The sequence below is a fragment of the Nelumbo lutea genome, chromosome 1 (genome assembly GCF_056320005.1).
Source record: "Nelumbo lutea isolate HS-2025 chromosome 1, American lotus-T2T, whole genome shotgun sequence".
NCBI lineage: Eukaryota > Viridiplantae > Streptophyta > Magnoliopsida > Proteales > Nelumbonaceae > Nelumbo > Nelumbo lutea.
In genome coordinates, this window is record NC_142684.1 from 177853992 (window position 1) to 177868472 (window position 14481).

Sequence of the window (14481 nt, forward strand, 5' to 3'; positions counted from 1 at the left end):
AGTGCATAAAAGTTACAAAAATTTGAAATAAATTTACATATAAAATGCATATGGAGTATACATCAATAATGAGTAAGCACTTACATATTCTTTCTCTTTCAAAGAATTTTTTGTTCAATTTTCTTTTTGAGAGAATTTGTTTACATTTAAAAACATTATAATATAATTTCCATTTAAACTTATTGTTTAATTAAAATAAAAATTAGGAACATCATATTGAAGAAATGAGGGTGTTCACCCAAAATCTACTTGTCCCCTTGGCTTCAGGCATTTTAACAGGGGATAGGAATGGAAATAAGAAATCAGGGAGAGGTAGGATGCCCAAAATCTATTTGTCCCATTCGCTTCAATCATTTTAAGAGGGAAGAGGGGATAGAATTGGAAATAAAAAATCAGAGAAGGGTAGAATTGGAATTATAAAATCAGGGTATTTGGACGATGGACGATTCATCAATTTCTCTTTTTTATAATGGGTAAGAAATTAAAATCATTCAGCTACTCTTGCTAAAGAGCCAGTCAACCAGGCAACATTCCAACTCCTAAGGAAATAAATAGGCCCAATTGGTCTAATATTTGGATCCATTACACGTGGAGACTGGATCTATTCCTCACACCGACCTTACAAGCACATTCCATCATATATTGGAAACATCTTTTTTATTTATGTCTTATAATTTATAGAAAATATTCCCAATACACGGTGGAATGTGCTTGTGAGGTTATTGTGAGACGCCCAGTGTGAGTAACAGATCCCAATTCTTACATGTGAACCCACCAGTGATGAATTTACATTTGTGCCCCACAAAGGGCACCCCGCAGCACATACACAGTGGAAGTGGAAATGTGCCGTGGGACGTTGTAGAGCGCAGATCTGAATTCACCAGTGATCATACCCATAATCTTCTTCTTTTTTATTTATTTATTTTTTTTTATAAATCCACGGGGTCCATACCCATAATCTACTTTAAATCTTTAATAGTTTAAAGTTTAAATATATCGTCACGCGTTACGTCATCTCTTGCTACTTTTGTGGAGATCCCCATCCCCATGAATGCGGAAGTAAATAATCTCACCCATTGTTTTTATTAATTTAGTATAATTGTTAATTTTTTGGTAATGATTTTCTTTTTATTTAATTGAGTTTGTTAATTGTACCCATGAGAGAGGCACTGATCCCTTGGTCAAGTCTCAGGATGGGTACACCCACTTCCACGGTCCACCTTGGCGAATAACATGTGTGAATTTGTTTTTGGAGTCGGGTTTCTTTCCCGCCAAGTAATCGGTTATATGGGGTCCCATATAAATTGCTTGAACCACTCTCACAATAAGTATCTATCGAGTCTCTTCATTTGTTCTCAGCCTTTAGCTTTGTTTTATTCTATATTGCTATTATGTTCTCAATTTACGGGGATTGTGTGTGGTGGATAAACGTGAGGAGAGTTATCGTGGGCAGGAGATCCTTAGTCCTAAGAGGAGGATTACGAATTTAGAATATTAGGCTTTTGGAATTTGCTGTTTTTTTTTTTCTCATTTTCTGCTTTTGTTTTGATAATCAAGTCTTGAGTTAGGCGGGGACAAATCACACTGGCATGAAATTGCTAAGTCCAAGCTCAAAAATCAATTTGGTTGAATTAGATTTGTTTGTTTTTTTATTTAAGGCTCAGTTTTAAAATAGTATAAATACAAATAGGTGCAGTGCAAATACATATAAAATATAAGGTTTTGTACTCAACAAATTTGTATTTGTATTCCTCAGTTTGGAAGGAGTACAAACACAAATATGTGCAGAACAATTATATACAAAATACATGATTTTGCACTCTACATATTTGCATTTGTACTCCTTCCAAACCGAGTATTTTGTATTATTTGAAAAGAGTACAAATACAAATATATATGTAGAGTGCAAAACCATGTATTTTGTATTATTTTGTATATAGTTGTTATGTACATATTTGTATTTGTATTCCTTCCAAACTGAGCCTAAGGGATCGCTACTTTGTCTAATGGAAAATTCTTGGAACGACAAGTAGTAGTTTTCAAACAAGACTGAAAAATCGAGAATTCAGTTATGTTTCACCCCAAAATCGCTTTTTGGCCAAAAACCCAAGGTTCAAAATATTGATACGCCGGTATGGGCATATCAGGCAAATAGATACATTTTAGTGCTTTTTTTTAATTTTTTTTTCGCAATTGGTTCAGGGGAGCCGGTTTAGGCCTCCTCCACACCCTGAACTGGTCAAACCTCTGATACACCCACTGTAGGGGCGTATTGGAGGGGTCTCGGAACGATACGTATCGGCTGATACAGGCCGATACATGTCGATACTTTGAACCTTGCAAAAACCATTGATTTGGTCAGCGAATTATTGACCTAGGCAATCAAACCATCAAACTATAATCTCTGACAATGGTTTTTGGCCGTTTTTTGTTTTTTTTGTTTTTTTTGTTTTTTTTGTTTTTTGTTAGAATGGGTTGCCCATTCGGACCATTCAACCCGGGAACCGGTCCCAAAAATGACTCCCTGTCCGATTCGGTTTTAAAAACCTTGCTGGCAAGTGTGAGAATATGAATCTATTATAAGTGAATTAGGCTCGATCCAATCTAATGAATATTTTGGCCCATTTGGAACAGTCTAACTCAATGCTTGGACGATTGAATATGTTCAAATTGGTTTCAACCAAATCTGGTCCGTTGACCCCTATATTCTTATCGCCTATCAATCCAATCTAATCCCATATACATCCACTGGACCATCAAACCTGAACTGGTCCAATTCAATACTTAATTGATTCATCCGATCCATTCAAATTGATTTTGATTTAAACATGGTGCAACCCAAAAAACCGGTGCATGGACACCCCTTTCCTGTTCAGTTAGATCTGATTGGTGAACTGGGGGTTCCTATGGCAATTAGTGTTTTCTACTTTTCTTAACTCATTGTGGAGGTTTTTCGGGCTGTCTTCTCCCGGTGATCATGGTTACACCGTTACACTCCTTTTGCCCAACAAGTGAGTCTTTTCTTTAATAATATTCATATTTCTTTCAATTTTCTTACCATTTTAATTCTCTGATATTGTAATCTTAGCATTTAATGAATGAATCTCGCCTTATGGCTTATAATCTAATAATACTAGTATGTATATACATATGTTTATATAAAATTAATATATGCTTCTTATTAATAAATTTGGTTTAAATATTTATATTTTATACGATCATATATTTCATAGGTGTAGAGGTTATTTTTATTTATTTTATTAATAATGTATATTATTTGAATCTAATTTCTAAATCATTTATTTATCAAATATTATATTTCTAAAACATTTAATTATATACAATATCCAAATATGGTTTTCATTCTTTCTGGATCCGACCCGTTTACAGGACTAAAGTGAAAAGGATGTGACACATTTACAAGTCACTAGTGTGAAAGGAATACAGTATTGGGTTTATACCGGAACCAGATCTCTGGCTATTGATTATTGAACCCATGGTCAAAGACCAATTCGTCACTACCCACGTCAACATTCTTGATTTTCCTTTTTTTCCCGGAAATCAGTCGTGACGAGTACCATCAGCTATATTTGCCAGCCGTAAGCTGCCTAGTTGTTCTGAGAAACTCAAAAACCCTGATAATTGGTAAATTTGGCCTACCACAGCGGGCCCCACTCAACTATCTCCAACCGTAGGATTGATTACCACACTTTTAGTCAAAGTCAACGTTTTTATTTTTCTTGGGTTGGTCTTAAGGTGTTGGTCAGCTACATCCGTTGTAATCCGGAAGAGGACGCCACGTCATCACAAATGTCAAACTTGCTGCCCAAGTTCTTCCTTTTCCTCTACTCTTTTTTTTTTTTTCTCGTGGCGAGCACACTTATGACTGCCACGTCGTCAGATGATGTGATGCCAAAATGCTTTTACAACTCAAGTTCGTGATTAAGATTATTTAATTATAATGGAGAAAGTCCCACGAGCCTCGTGCTGGTACTACCTATATAAACCCTCATTTCAACCAGAACCAATCACCATCGTTTCAATAACAAAAGCTTCAGAAAGTTTCTCCCATCTGCGATCAACCAACCTTCTTTTCTCCTTCCTACGCTTCGATTCTTCGACTTTGGTTTTGATTTCTCCAAGTGTCTTCTCAATGATGAAGGGTTCGAAGATGGTCGGACCGCTGCTGATGCAGCTGGCTCCACGCCTCTTCTCCACGGCGACCACCTCCCGTCTGGTCACCAGCGAGCCGCTCCTCACCGGGACTACCAGTTTCCTCTACGCTGCAGCGGCAAGGACGAGCGTGGCGTCGATCAGACTTCCGGTGCTGGGGGTACGGAATGGGAGCACCGGAGCTTTGGGTGGAGATGAACAAACGCGGAACGGGCTACAGACCGATTCAACCGGTGGCACTTCCGATAGCCCCAGTGACAAGCCGAAGCCAATCGTAAGTTACTGGGGGCTAGTTCCCTCCAAGGTCACCAAGGAGGACGGCACGGTTTGGAGGTGGAACTCCTTTCGGGTACGTATTTCAACGTTTCCAATGTAGTCGGTTCGGTGCCCCCCCGCCGCCCAATGCCCACGTGGCAAAATATCTTCGGCTTAAAGGTCATAAATGCCACGTGTCTAATATCATTCCGGTTATGGGGCTGACGTATCATAGAAAGAAAATAAACAAATTTTTCCATTTAATATAATTTTGTAAAAAGTGAATGTTAAAGTGGGTATTTCGATAATTTGGAAACAGCCATGGGAGACCTACCAAGCGGACCTGTCAATCGATCTGAAGAAGCATCACGAACCGAACAAGTTCCTAGACAAAATGGCTTACTGGACTGTCAAAACTCTCCGATACCCAACCGACCTTTTCTTTCAGGTACCCACTTTTCCCGGCATCATAGAACATTTAGAAGACGAAAATACCCTTAACTTTGATCTTAATTTTTCTTCTGTTACAGAGGCGATACGGGTGTCGGGCAATGATGCTAGAGACCGTGGCAGCAGTACCGGGCATGGTGGCAGGGATGCTGTTGCACTGCAAATCACTAAGGCGATTCGAGCATAGTGGGGGTTGGATTAAGGCTCTGTTGGAAGAAGCAGAGAACGAGCGAATGCACCTGATGACATTCATGGAAGTGTCTCAGCCGAAGTGGTACGAGCGAGCTCTGGTTTTCACAGTTCAAGGCATCTTCTTCAACGCCTACTTCCTTGCTTACTTGATCTCGCCGAAGCTCGCACACCGTGCTGTCGGCTACCTGGAGGAGGAGGCCATTCACTCGTACACCGAGTTTCTCAAGGAATTGGACAAAGGCAACATCGAGAACGTCCCTGCCCCAGCGATCGCCATCGACTACTGGCATCTGCCACCGGACTCTACTCTCCGGGATGTCGTGCTGGCCGTAAGAGCCGACGAGGCGCATCACCGTGACGTCAACCACTTTGCATCGGTAATCATCTCTTCTTCCTTTTTTACTGTTTCTTGGTTTTTCTCTTTTTGGGGATATCAGCTACCTCTTTGCAGATGCATTTGATTGATTGATTGATTGATTTGTTTATATTGGAATTGCAGGACATACACTTCCAAGGACAGGAGCTGAGGGAAATTCCTGCTCCACTAGGGTATCACTGAAATCACTGAATGGATGGAGGGACGAGGGTATCTATAGTTCAGTAGAAGCTGAAGGATAGTATCTTCTGTTTCTTTTAATAAAGTAGCTCTTTAATGAGTTTTTGATCTAGTGTCTCGATTTTTCTCCTGTAAATACACTACAACTAGGTTTCTTATGGCCGTCGGCCTTCTTGTTTGATTCCTCTGTTTGTGTCATTGTTGTTTCTATTTTTCCTCTAGAAAAATTAGAAAAATCTGGTAATTTTAAATGTAAGTAGCTGAGTAATATATGTGATTTTTGCGAATTCAATGAATAATTAAACTTCAAATGCTTACTCATTGAAAGTTGCAGTATAATCATTGATGTTAATCCAATACTTCTTTTTGTTCTTTTTATTTGAAAACTCAACGCTTACTCATTGAATCCCGATATCTCAGATCCATTCCTATGTTTCCTTTTATATCAGACCAACATGACCCAAATTGAGGGATTGATGCACTGATATGAACACGTAAGGGTTGATAAATATCTAAATACAAAGTCTTTAATTTGTTGGTTCGACTCTCAAGTATAAACTTATATAAATTGTCCTGATCAAGTAAAATTTGAGTGAACCATTGAAGATACAACACTGGAACTAAATGGAACTTGTTTGCAGAATAAACCAGAGGAACTAAAGGAAGCATTTGAGAAATTCCTAGTAAAATACAGTCTTCTGGGAGACGATAGCCAACTGATCCTGTCCCCAACCACAAATACTAGAGTCACATCAATATGCTGTAACATTGTATATTTATTTTTTCTCGACATAACAAAGACAAGGAAATAAATGATCACTTCAAGAAACGTTTCTCTTCTTCCCTATTTTTCTAGAAGAAAGAGAAACAAATAAAAGAAAAGCAAATGAATCCATCTAATGCCAACTCAACAACCTCTAAGGTAATAAAGTAAAACTAAACTTTCAACATACTCTTCACTACTGTAAAGATATCCATTCTTGTAATGATAACCTGTGGTTCATAGATTGCTTGTCCTTACAAGCAGCCCTCCTTCGAGACTGATTTGCACAGCTATGGCTCATGCCAATTCTAAGTGGGGTATAAATTTTGGCTGAATTCCAATCGGCTTCCAGGAGGGTGGATATGCAGACTTCTTTAAGCAGGTAGCTTCCATGGGAGATGCAGACTGCTACTTCCATGAATGATAGGCGGCAAATGCTACCACCAAGAAAATGTTAAATATTGTCCTACTAAGAATTTGGACAACCCAAAGGGGATAGCACATTCTATTATGTATAAACCCCTCTCTATCAAAAGCATTTCGCTGGATTGCTGGCTCCAGCCAAACTATCATCATCACTGTAAACCAATTGTAGTTTCACTATTGCTACTAAAACATCATGTCTTTGGTGTGACTTATTCACCTCCAAGATCTCCATCTTTGTTACATGTTTTTCAGGAAAAATCCCACCCTTATTGTAAAGAAGAACAATGTAGAGATAGCCAAATAAAACTTCAATATCACATAGTAACAATGTAATCTACCCTTCACTGTTCCCCTCTTTCACTAACTAAACCAATAAAGAATCAAGAAGCACACTGCTCAACAACTGCTAAATAACATCCAAGGAAATGATAAACTTATATATTTGCAGCAAGCTGAGATACTACCCTCTTGGATTTCCTTCATCAGAAGTAGCCATAAAGACAAGTCCTCCAAAATTGCACCAACACAATCCACATGTGTATCTACAGATTGCAGACTGCCACTAAACCAAACTCCCTTTTGTAAATGTCCATCTCCGTTTGTCTCATTATGCTGAAAAGAACATGATCATTAAACTCCAGAGTGTCATCTTTAATAAGAACATAGGGCCTACTCCTCAGCGACCTGTTAATTACAGTCCAATCCACAATCCTCCAGTATAGGACCATCCGACTTGGCCAAGAATGGATCAATGCGGACCCACAGAAGGGAGAAGATTGAGGCAAGAAGAATAGACCACACAATAATAATTGTGGGAGTTCTATTCTGCCGGCCCAATAGACCCTTGAGGAAGGGATAGAGGTGGACAATCACCCAGAAGGCAAAAAAGAGCCTACCAAACAAAGGACCCCATGACTCATAACCATTGTTTATTGCATTTGAGATGCCAGCAACCACTCCTATAATATTTATTAGTAGTAATGTTGTAGGAGGGATGAGCAGCGTGGTCCACTTGAACATGTATAGCTCTGAGAATTCTTCATCATCCCCTGCCTTTGACGTAACAGTGAAATTGGTATCTATACCAGCCAAAACCTTCAGAAGTCCCTGGAAGACTGCAAAAAGATGTGCAGAAACACCTCCTATGACCCAAAATTGCTCATTCCTCCACCAGTCATCAATACCTACACCACTCCATCTCATTTCAAGGATGCTTGTAGCAAAGATACAGATGAAAAGTGACAGAAACCATAAGCTAGCAACATTGCTAAGCTGCAGAAGAAATGAAATAGAAATTTGTAAGGACCAGTGACATAAAGTCAAGGTGTTTCTTGTCAGTAGCATATTGATAAGTTTTATACCTCTGGAGTGATAAATTTGCCAGTAAGCAAGCACACAGCAGGTAAGGTACAGTATGCCAGTAGAGGAATGGAAGTCCATGGATAGACGGTAGCATTTATGTAAGATAGACGCTCCAGCCATTTCAAACCACCCCCATATCCATACCATAGAGGACAGTGCCTGCTCAAGAAAATTTCTACAGAGCCCAGAGCCCACCGAAGGACCTGGTGCAGACGATCGGAGAGATTGATGGGTGCAGATCCCTTAAATGCTGGCCTTGATGGGATACAATATATTGATTGCCATCCATGGCAGTGCATCTTAAAACCTGTAAGGATATCTTCTGTAACGGAACCATAGATCCAACCAACCTGATGAAAAATATGCTTAGTGGAGGGTCGAAAGAACTCTGAAAAGAGAGAACTGTATATAGAGAAGTCAAGAAGCAGTCAACCAGTAAGCTTACCTCTTTTCCCCAATCTGTCTTGTCCTCATAGCCACAACTGATTACGTGAATGGCTTCTTTCAGCAGAGAAGCAGGGCTTGCACTTTTCAATGAACCACCATCTTCAAGCAAGGTGGATGCAACAAACACAGGAGATTGTCCAAACTTCTTTTCCAACTTCTGCTCAGATGTCACAGCTGACTTCTCACTCTCAACTGCTGAATATAAAAGTCCAACAAAGTAAGGGAACACGATTATCACCATATGATAGATGCAATACCCAATATGGGAGGGAAATGGGATGAACAGAACCAGAACTGACAGGAATTGGTAAAAAGGAAAAGAAACATGATTCAACTATGAACTACATGCAGCTAAAATGAATTCATAGCTTGAACTTCAAATGTGCAAATACTGCAAATACATGGTTTTCTTTAACATTATTTGACAAAATCATACATCCCTCTAGCCTATCTTTATTATCCTGGATAGGTCTTAGAATCCTGTTTTTTGGCATGAAAACGGTAATACCCAAGTCAATCAAACATTCAGTGGTGCTTGAACAGGCAACTGGAAAACCAATTCAACTGACAATTTGCAACATAGATTTGCTCTAGTCAGTAACAAAGTTGAGATGTGTAATTGTGTAAATAGAATCTTCAGAAAGCTTCATGCATGACTTAATGAGCAAATACTTGTCTTTTTCAATTAAAATAGGCATAGACATTTTGAAAGAGATTGGCCAACACCACTAATTTTTCTAATGACCGATAAAGCTCAGACTGACCATAAGATAAAATGTGACAATTGAAGTATATTATAAAGTCCTCAAACAGTGCACCAAATAATTATTTGCACATAATCTTCAAGAGGAAGAAACTAAAAAATAATATATGAATCTAAATGTAAACTTTGAAGTTTAATGAGAAAAAGAAGAATGATGTAACTGCCATTAAATAAGAAAAACTTTTTACCTCCAATGCTCTCTTCAATACTCTCCAAAGCAAGAACAGGTAGCCCCGCATCTTCCCTCCTAAAACCCCTCTTTTTCTTATCAGATTTAGGCTTTGTTGTCTTCTTCTTCCTCTTCCGAGAACAACAGCATCCACAGCAGCACCACTTTGGCCAACAATTGCATGTCCTTGTGGGTGGCTTCTTTGTCTTTGGAGCATCATAACCATACAGAGCTTGCCTTCTAAACGCACATCCAGTCCCAACATAAATGGGCCCTTGAATCCCATCCAGACCCTTCATGTTAATCTGGTGCAGGAAACTTATCCATTAGTTTCATCATAGAAAGCTGCAACTATACATTCTATGTGAACACAAAGAAAGACTAAGAAAGCAAATTATAAGACTGGACAATGCAACTCACATCAAAAAATACAATGTTCCTGTTGGCATATCTGTCATGCCTATCAATGCCATCAAACCTTTGTGGGAATTGCACATAACACACTTTCTTTCCCAATAGTGGATCCATCATGAAACACATTGCCTCTCTGAGAGCCTTGCTGTTATTAATGTAGTGATCACAATCCAAGTTTAATAGATAAGGTGCATTGGTGAGCACAGCAGAGACCCTGACCTGGTTTATTAGACAAGTTACCCAACAAAAAAGAAATAAAACATTTCTATCAGTCTCATAACAATAAATGAAAACAATCGGCTGTTTATTGGTCGCTTACCAAAGCATTCATGGCACCAGCCTTTTTGTGGTGATTAAATCCTGGTCTCTTCTCTCTAGAGACATAAACTAAGCGAGGAAGTTCATTTCCCTCTGTGTCATGTCCCCCACTTTGTCCTAGAAAGACCTGAAGTGCAGATCACAAAAGAAATATTAGAAAGCAGACTCGATAAAATCTGGGATTGAATATTATAACTCCACATCTTTACCTGAATCATGCCAGGATGATCTCGGACATTATTTCCAGGCCATGGAGTTCCATCCTGCATTGTCCACCCTTCTTCTGGTACCTTTTGAGCCTTCGCAACCAAAGCATTGATTCGAACTTTGAACTCTTCATATTCTCTCTGCAAGTCCAATCCAAAATATTTTATTATATTAACCACTCACCAACAAAGCAACAAGTATGGTGTGGTTAATGACTGGATTTAACTGTGACTTCATTACCTTCATAGCCCTTCTTTCTTTGATGAATGAAGTTAGGACCTTATCTTTAAGGTAATCAATTTTCTGAGCAAAATACCACTCGGGTGCCCTAGGTTCAATATTGAATTTCTTGCAGAAAGGGACCCACTTCCTTGCAAATTCAGATGTTTCTGATAATGCTTCAAATGTCAGCATGGCAGCACCATCATCTGATACATAGCAAGAAACTTTGTCGACAGGGTAGTCCACAGCAAGAATGGATAGAACTGTGTTTGCAGTAACCAGAGGAGGCTCTTTTAATGGATCCACCGTACTCACAAATATATCAACCGAAGAGAGTTGAGAAGGCTGGCCTTCTTTCTCATACCTGCAAAAACAATCACAAATTATAACTTTTTGAATATATTGCTGGGCATTCAAGAAAAAAAAATCAAGTCCGGTGAATTTAACTGAACACTACCTTAAGGATAGCCGATCTAGATAGGTTTCCCGATCAATTGGGAGCCACTTTGGAAACTGATCCAGGATCCATGAAATGGCAAACCAAATCTCGCATATCACAGATATGAGCCACAATGGATATGCATCATTTACTGGATTTGTGACACGGTAATGAAGAAAGAACCCAAGAACTACAAGTCGGATTATGATGATCATTCGATAGGGGTTAATTTGACTTGATGGAATAGGCAATTTTCTTGATAACGGTTGTCTAGCTCCATCCATTCTGACAAATAGAAGTTAAAGAACCATAACAAAGCAAGGTCATTACAGTTTTCAGCTAATGATAGAAATAAGTAATATGTACAAGGGAAGTCCAATACTATAATCAAGCAATTGGAGTACATTAAAGAATTAAAGTTAGCTTTCAAAGATTAACAGCGATTAATAAAAAAACATTTTTAGTTAATGGAAAAAGAATTTGAGATAAAGTGAAAGGAAAAAGTGTTAATTCCTATGATTAACAATTACAGTTTAAAAACATAATAGCATTACTTAAGATTTTAAAGAGTTTGAAAGCTTGCAGGAGCTATGAAGTCACATAGAGATACTAAAACAGACATGGATATAGGAAATAGGAATATAACCCTCCATTTTCCAAGATCCAGAACATGGAGCACAGGTAGGAGTGGCCCATTTAATATGTTTACATCACGCTTTATATCTATTTTTTAAGCTGAAAGCCATTTCTCAAAACATATCTCTTGCTAATTTAATTGAACTATGATTTTTTATGTTATGATTTGTTAAAACATGTTTTAACATAGGTACTTGATGTTGTATTGGCTACATACTGTGTGTGACGCTGGTAGATTAGGTATATACAGGCATAAGGTATCATAATGCAGGGAGTAGTCGAGTACAAAAACAAGTTGCTTTAAGCAAACCAACTCCTTGACAATCCAATCAATTTATCATCAAGGAAAGACAGTAAGATAATTCCACAATATCAGGTATCATCTTATTATCACTGAATTATCTAATTTCAGATGATATAGAAGCTCTGTAATGAATTAATTTTCCATTGAGATGTCCAAAATTATGCAACTGAATATAAAACAATAACATCATCACCAATTTTCCAGTGACTTTTTCTTTCAGATACTAGAGAGCGTTTTTTTTTTGAGCACTTACAAGGGAAGATCTGGCCCATCACCGTCATTGTCCCAATCCTTGCTACCGTTTTCATTCTTCATGACCTGTAGTTTCTCTTGCCTTTGCTTCCAATTCTCCATCCTTTCCTTCCAAGCCACACTTCCATAACCATATGCAGCCAAGTCCTTGGACGGATCCATAGATCTGGGTTGAACTGCAAATGAAAGAAAATGAAAACTTTCAAGGTGTATCTTAACAAAGAAGAGCGTCGCAGCTCAGGAATGAAAAAATAAATAAATAGCAAGTCACCCTATGGCTAATAAACTCAGCTAAAAGAACACAAATAGATGCAGTTCAAAGGGTAGATCAAAGCACCTGGTACGCTAGGATCTGAGAAAGGAAGTGGATGGCTTCTCCCTCCATTGGCCATGAAAGATGGGACCAAAGCATGCTGTTCAGGAGGGATATCGTCAACCTACAACAGCCCAGATTCTATAAGAAACAGTTCTGTATCAACACTAGGAGAAGACAGACCAGCAAAGAAATTCATTCAACTAAGACAATATGTGCGTGTTAGTATGCTTGATAAGAAAAAGGAAAAAGAAATTTGCAGAGCTGACGAAGTTGGATCATTGGTAAGCAGAGGAAGCTGGTACCATCTGGCCGTCGGTCAGCAGAGGAAGTTGGGTCGTTGTTTGAACTGCTTGAGGCATGTCAGCATCCCCAGCTCGGCCATAGGCCATTTGCCCCTGAAGCATAGCCTCCGAAAGGTACTGTATATCCCGCTTATCCCTCCCAGCGAAATTAAATTCATTCTCAAGGTCGTCGATATCATCTTCTTCTTCATCGCCCGCCACTCTAGCAGACCCTGGAAATTCCAAATTTCTTTGAACAACAAGATACCAAAACGAAGAAGACAAAAAGGAATTGCAGAACTAGTAGCAGAGCTCACCCTTGAGACGTTTGAATCGAGTTTTGCACTGTGGACAGACCTGGTTTCCTTCTCTCCTCTCGTACTCGTAGCAAGTCCTGCAGATTGGAAAGGCACATTCGTTGCAGGCAACGAAGAGCTCTCCATCAACATTAAGACCAACATCATCCCCACAAATCTGGCAGGTTTGACCAACCAGTGTCTGCAGTGGCTTCGGCTGCAACAACAACAACAAGAACAAAGAAAACCCAAAAGCTTAAAATTTCCAAATTCTTCAAAGGTTAAACACCCAACCAGCAATGCTGGATCTGAAAAACCAGAGCAAATCAAAGAACACTTACCCCACATTCTCCTTCCCGACGGATGACGACTAGTTCATTCCTGTTGTAGGAGCCTGCAACTAAACCTGCAGCGGCCTCCATTGTTCATCTGCCACTCTCCTTGAAAACCCAGATAAAAAACCCGATTTTTTTCCTTGAAAACTATTCTTTCCTTCTTTAACATATCGCCATCAGGGAAAAAAAAAAAAAAACAAGAACAAAAAACTGAGTTAAACCTCAGGTGCATACAGCTGCCAAGTGTCAATGTCACACCAACTCCTCTCTACACCATTTTCACGAACAGCTTCTTGGAAAATAGAAAAAGAAAAAGAAAAAACTCCACCGACACAACCAAAGCGAAGCGTCAAAAAATAATTAATCTCTATCACGACCAATGATGAGAGAAGAGAGTGATGAAATATTGCAGACTTTTAGCTGTAAAATTCCTTGTTTTGACCCCACACACACTTTTTTTTATAAATCAAGTTTCTCTCTGCTTTCTCGAATCTTTACGCTTCTTTCGCCTCTTAGTTTGGGTTTTGACTCAAGTTTTTACGCTAATCATTTGTTCTCTCTCTCACAGTCTCACTCTCTCTTCACTGTACCAGCACAAAACCATAATTATTGGAAACTTGTTCTTCTGGCCGTCTGGGACTTGCCATTAATTGTTGTTGCCGGTTTATACGAAACGAAAACACCGATACGGAAATACTGCATTTACTGCGAAAGTGATTTGCTACTACTACACGTACTACTAGTACCATACAATTTACCTCCACGTGAATACATTGGGAAACGAAAAAGTAAAACACTTTTCTCCGTTGTCATTGCAAGAAGTTTCAATTAAAAAACCAAAACACATTAAAAATGTTACTCCCAGCCAAACAAGTCACGTTGCGATTGCGAAACACTCCGTTGTT

At 38.9% G+C, this 14481-nt stretch overlaps 2 protein-coding genes across 4 annotated transcripts; one reads left to right on the top strand and one right to left on the bottom strand.

The window, feature by feature from the left end:
- The first annotated feature begins 1330 nt into the window (after positions 1 to 1330).
- LOC148879465 (ubiquinol oxidase 2, mitochondrial-like) lies at positions 1331 to 5947 on the top strand. 2 transcript variants are annotated; one of them, XM_088960999.1, is made up of 5 exons: positions 1331 to 3011; positions 3391 to 4522; positions 4748 to 4876; positions 4959 to 5447; positions 5570 to 5947. In XM_088960999.1, exons 2-5 carry the CDS (start codon positions 3962 to 3964, stop codon positions 5627 to 5629), a joined length of 1239 nt encoding a protein of 412 aa, XP_088817125.1. In that variant the 5' UTR covers positions 1331 to 3011; positions 3391 to 3961; the 3' UTR covers positions 5630 to 5947. The 2 variants fall into 2 exon arrangements, with proteins under 2 accessions (XP_088817125.1, XP_088817126.1); XM_088961000.1 differs by having other exon boundaries at positions 1331 to 4522.
- A 437-nt stretch (positions 5948 to 6384) lies between these two features.
- Positions 6385 to 13957, bottom strand: LOC148879466 (putative cellulose synthase A catalytic subunit 3 [UDP-forming]). 2 transcript variants are annotated; one of them, XM_088960998.1, is made up of 14 exons: positions 13583 to 13957; positions 13263 to 13458; positions 12967 to 13178; positions 12686 to 12785; positions 12350 to 12524; positions 11175 to 11441; positions 10736 to 11081; positions 10498 to 10635; positions 10290 to 10415; positions 9977 to 10189; positions 9576 to 9861; positions 8623 to 8816; positions 8177 to 8527; positions 6385 to 8087 (listed from the first exon to the last, which is right to left on the bottom strand). In XM_088960998.1, exons 1-14 carry the CDS (start codon positions 13661 to 13663, stop codon positions 7503 to 7505), a joined length of 3270 nt encoding a protein of 1089 aa, XP_088817124.1. In that variant the 5' UTR covers positions 13664 to 13957; the 3' UTR covers positions 6385 to 7502. The 2 variants fall into 2 exon arrangements, with proteins under 2 accessions (XP_088817124.1, XP_088817123.1); XM_088960997.1 differs by having other exon boundaries at positions 8623 to 8819; positions 13583 to 13948.
- Positions 13958 to 14481: the final 524 nt, after the last annotated feature.

What these genes read in the sequence shown, in the direction of transcription:
- LOC148879465 (XM_088961000.1), top strand. Translation starts at nt 3,962, where the DNA reads ATGGAGAAAGTCCCACGAGCCTCGTGCTGGTACTACCTATATAAACCC. An exon ending in GGAGGTGGAACTCCTTTCGG is followed by an intron (nt 4,523 to 4,747) that starts GTACGTATTTCA and finishes ATTTGGAAACAG; the next exon opens with CCATGGGAGACCTACCAAGC. An exon ending in CAACCGACCTTTTCTTTCAG is followed by an intron (nt 4,877 to 4,958) that starts GTACCCACTTTT and finishes CTTCTGTTACAG; the next exon opens with AGGCGATACGGGTGTCGGGC.
- LOC148879466 (XM_088960997.1), bottom strand. Translation starts at nt 13,663, where the DNA reads ATGGAGGCCGCTGCAGGTTTAGTTGCAGGCTCCTACAACAGGAATGAA. An exon ending in TCGATTCAAACGTCTCAAGG is followed by an intron (nt 13,179 to 13,262) that starts GTGAGCTCTGCT and finishes TGGAATTTCCAG; the next exon opens with GGTCTGCTAGAGTGGCGGGC. An exon ending in ATCATCCTGGCATGATTCAG is followed by an intron (nt 10,416 to 10,497) that starts GTAAAGATGTGG and finishes TCTGCACTTCAG; the next exon opens with GTCTTTCTAGGACAAAGTGG.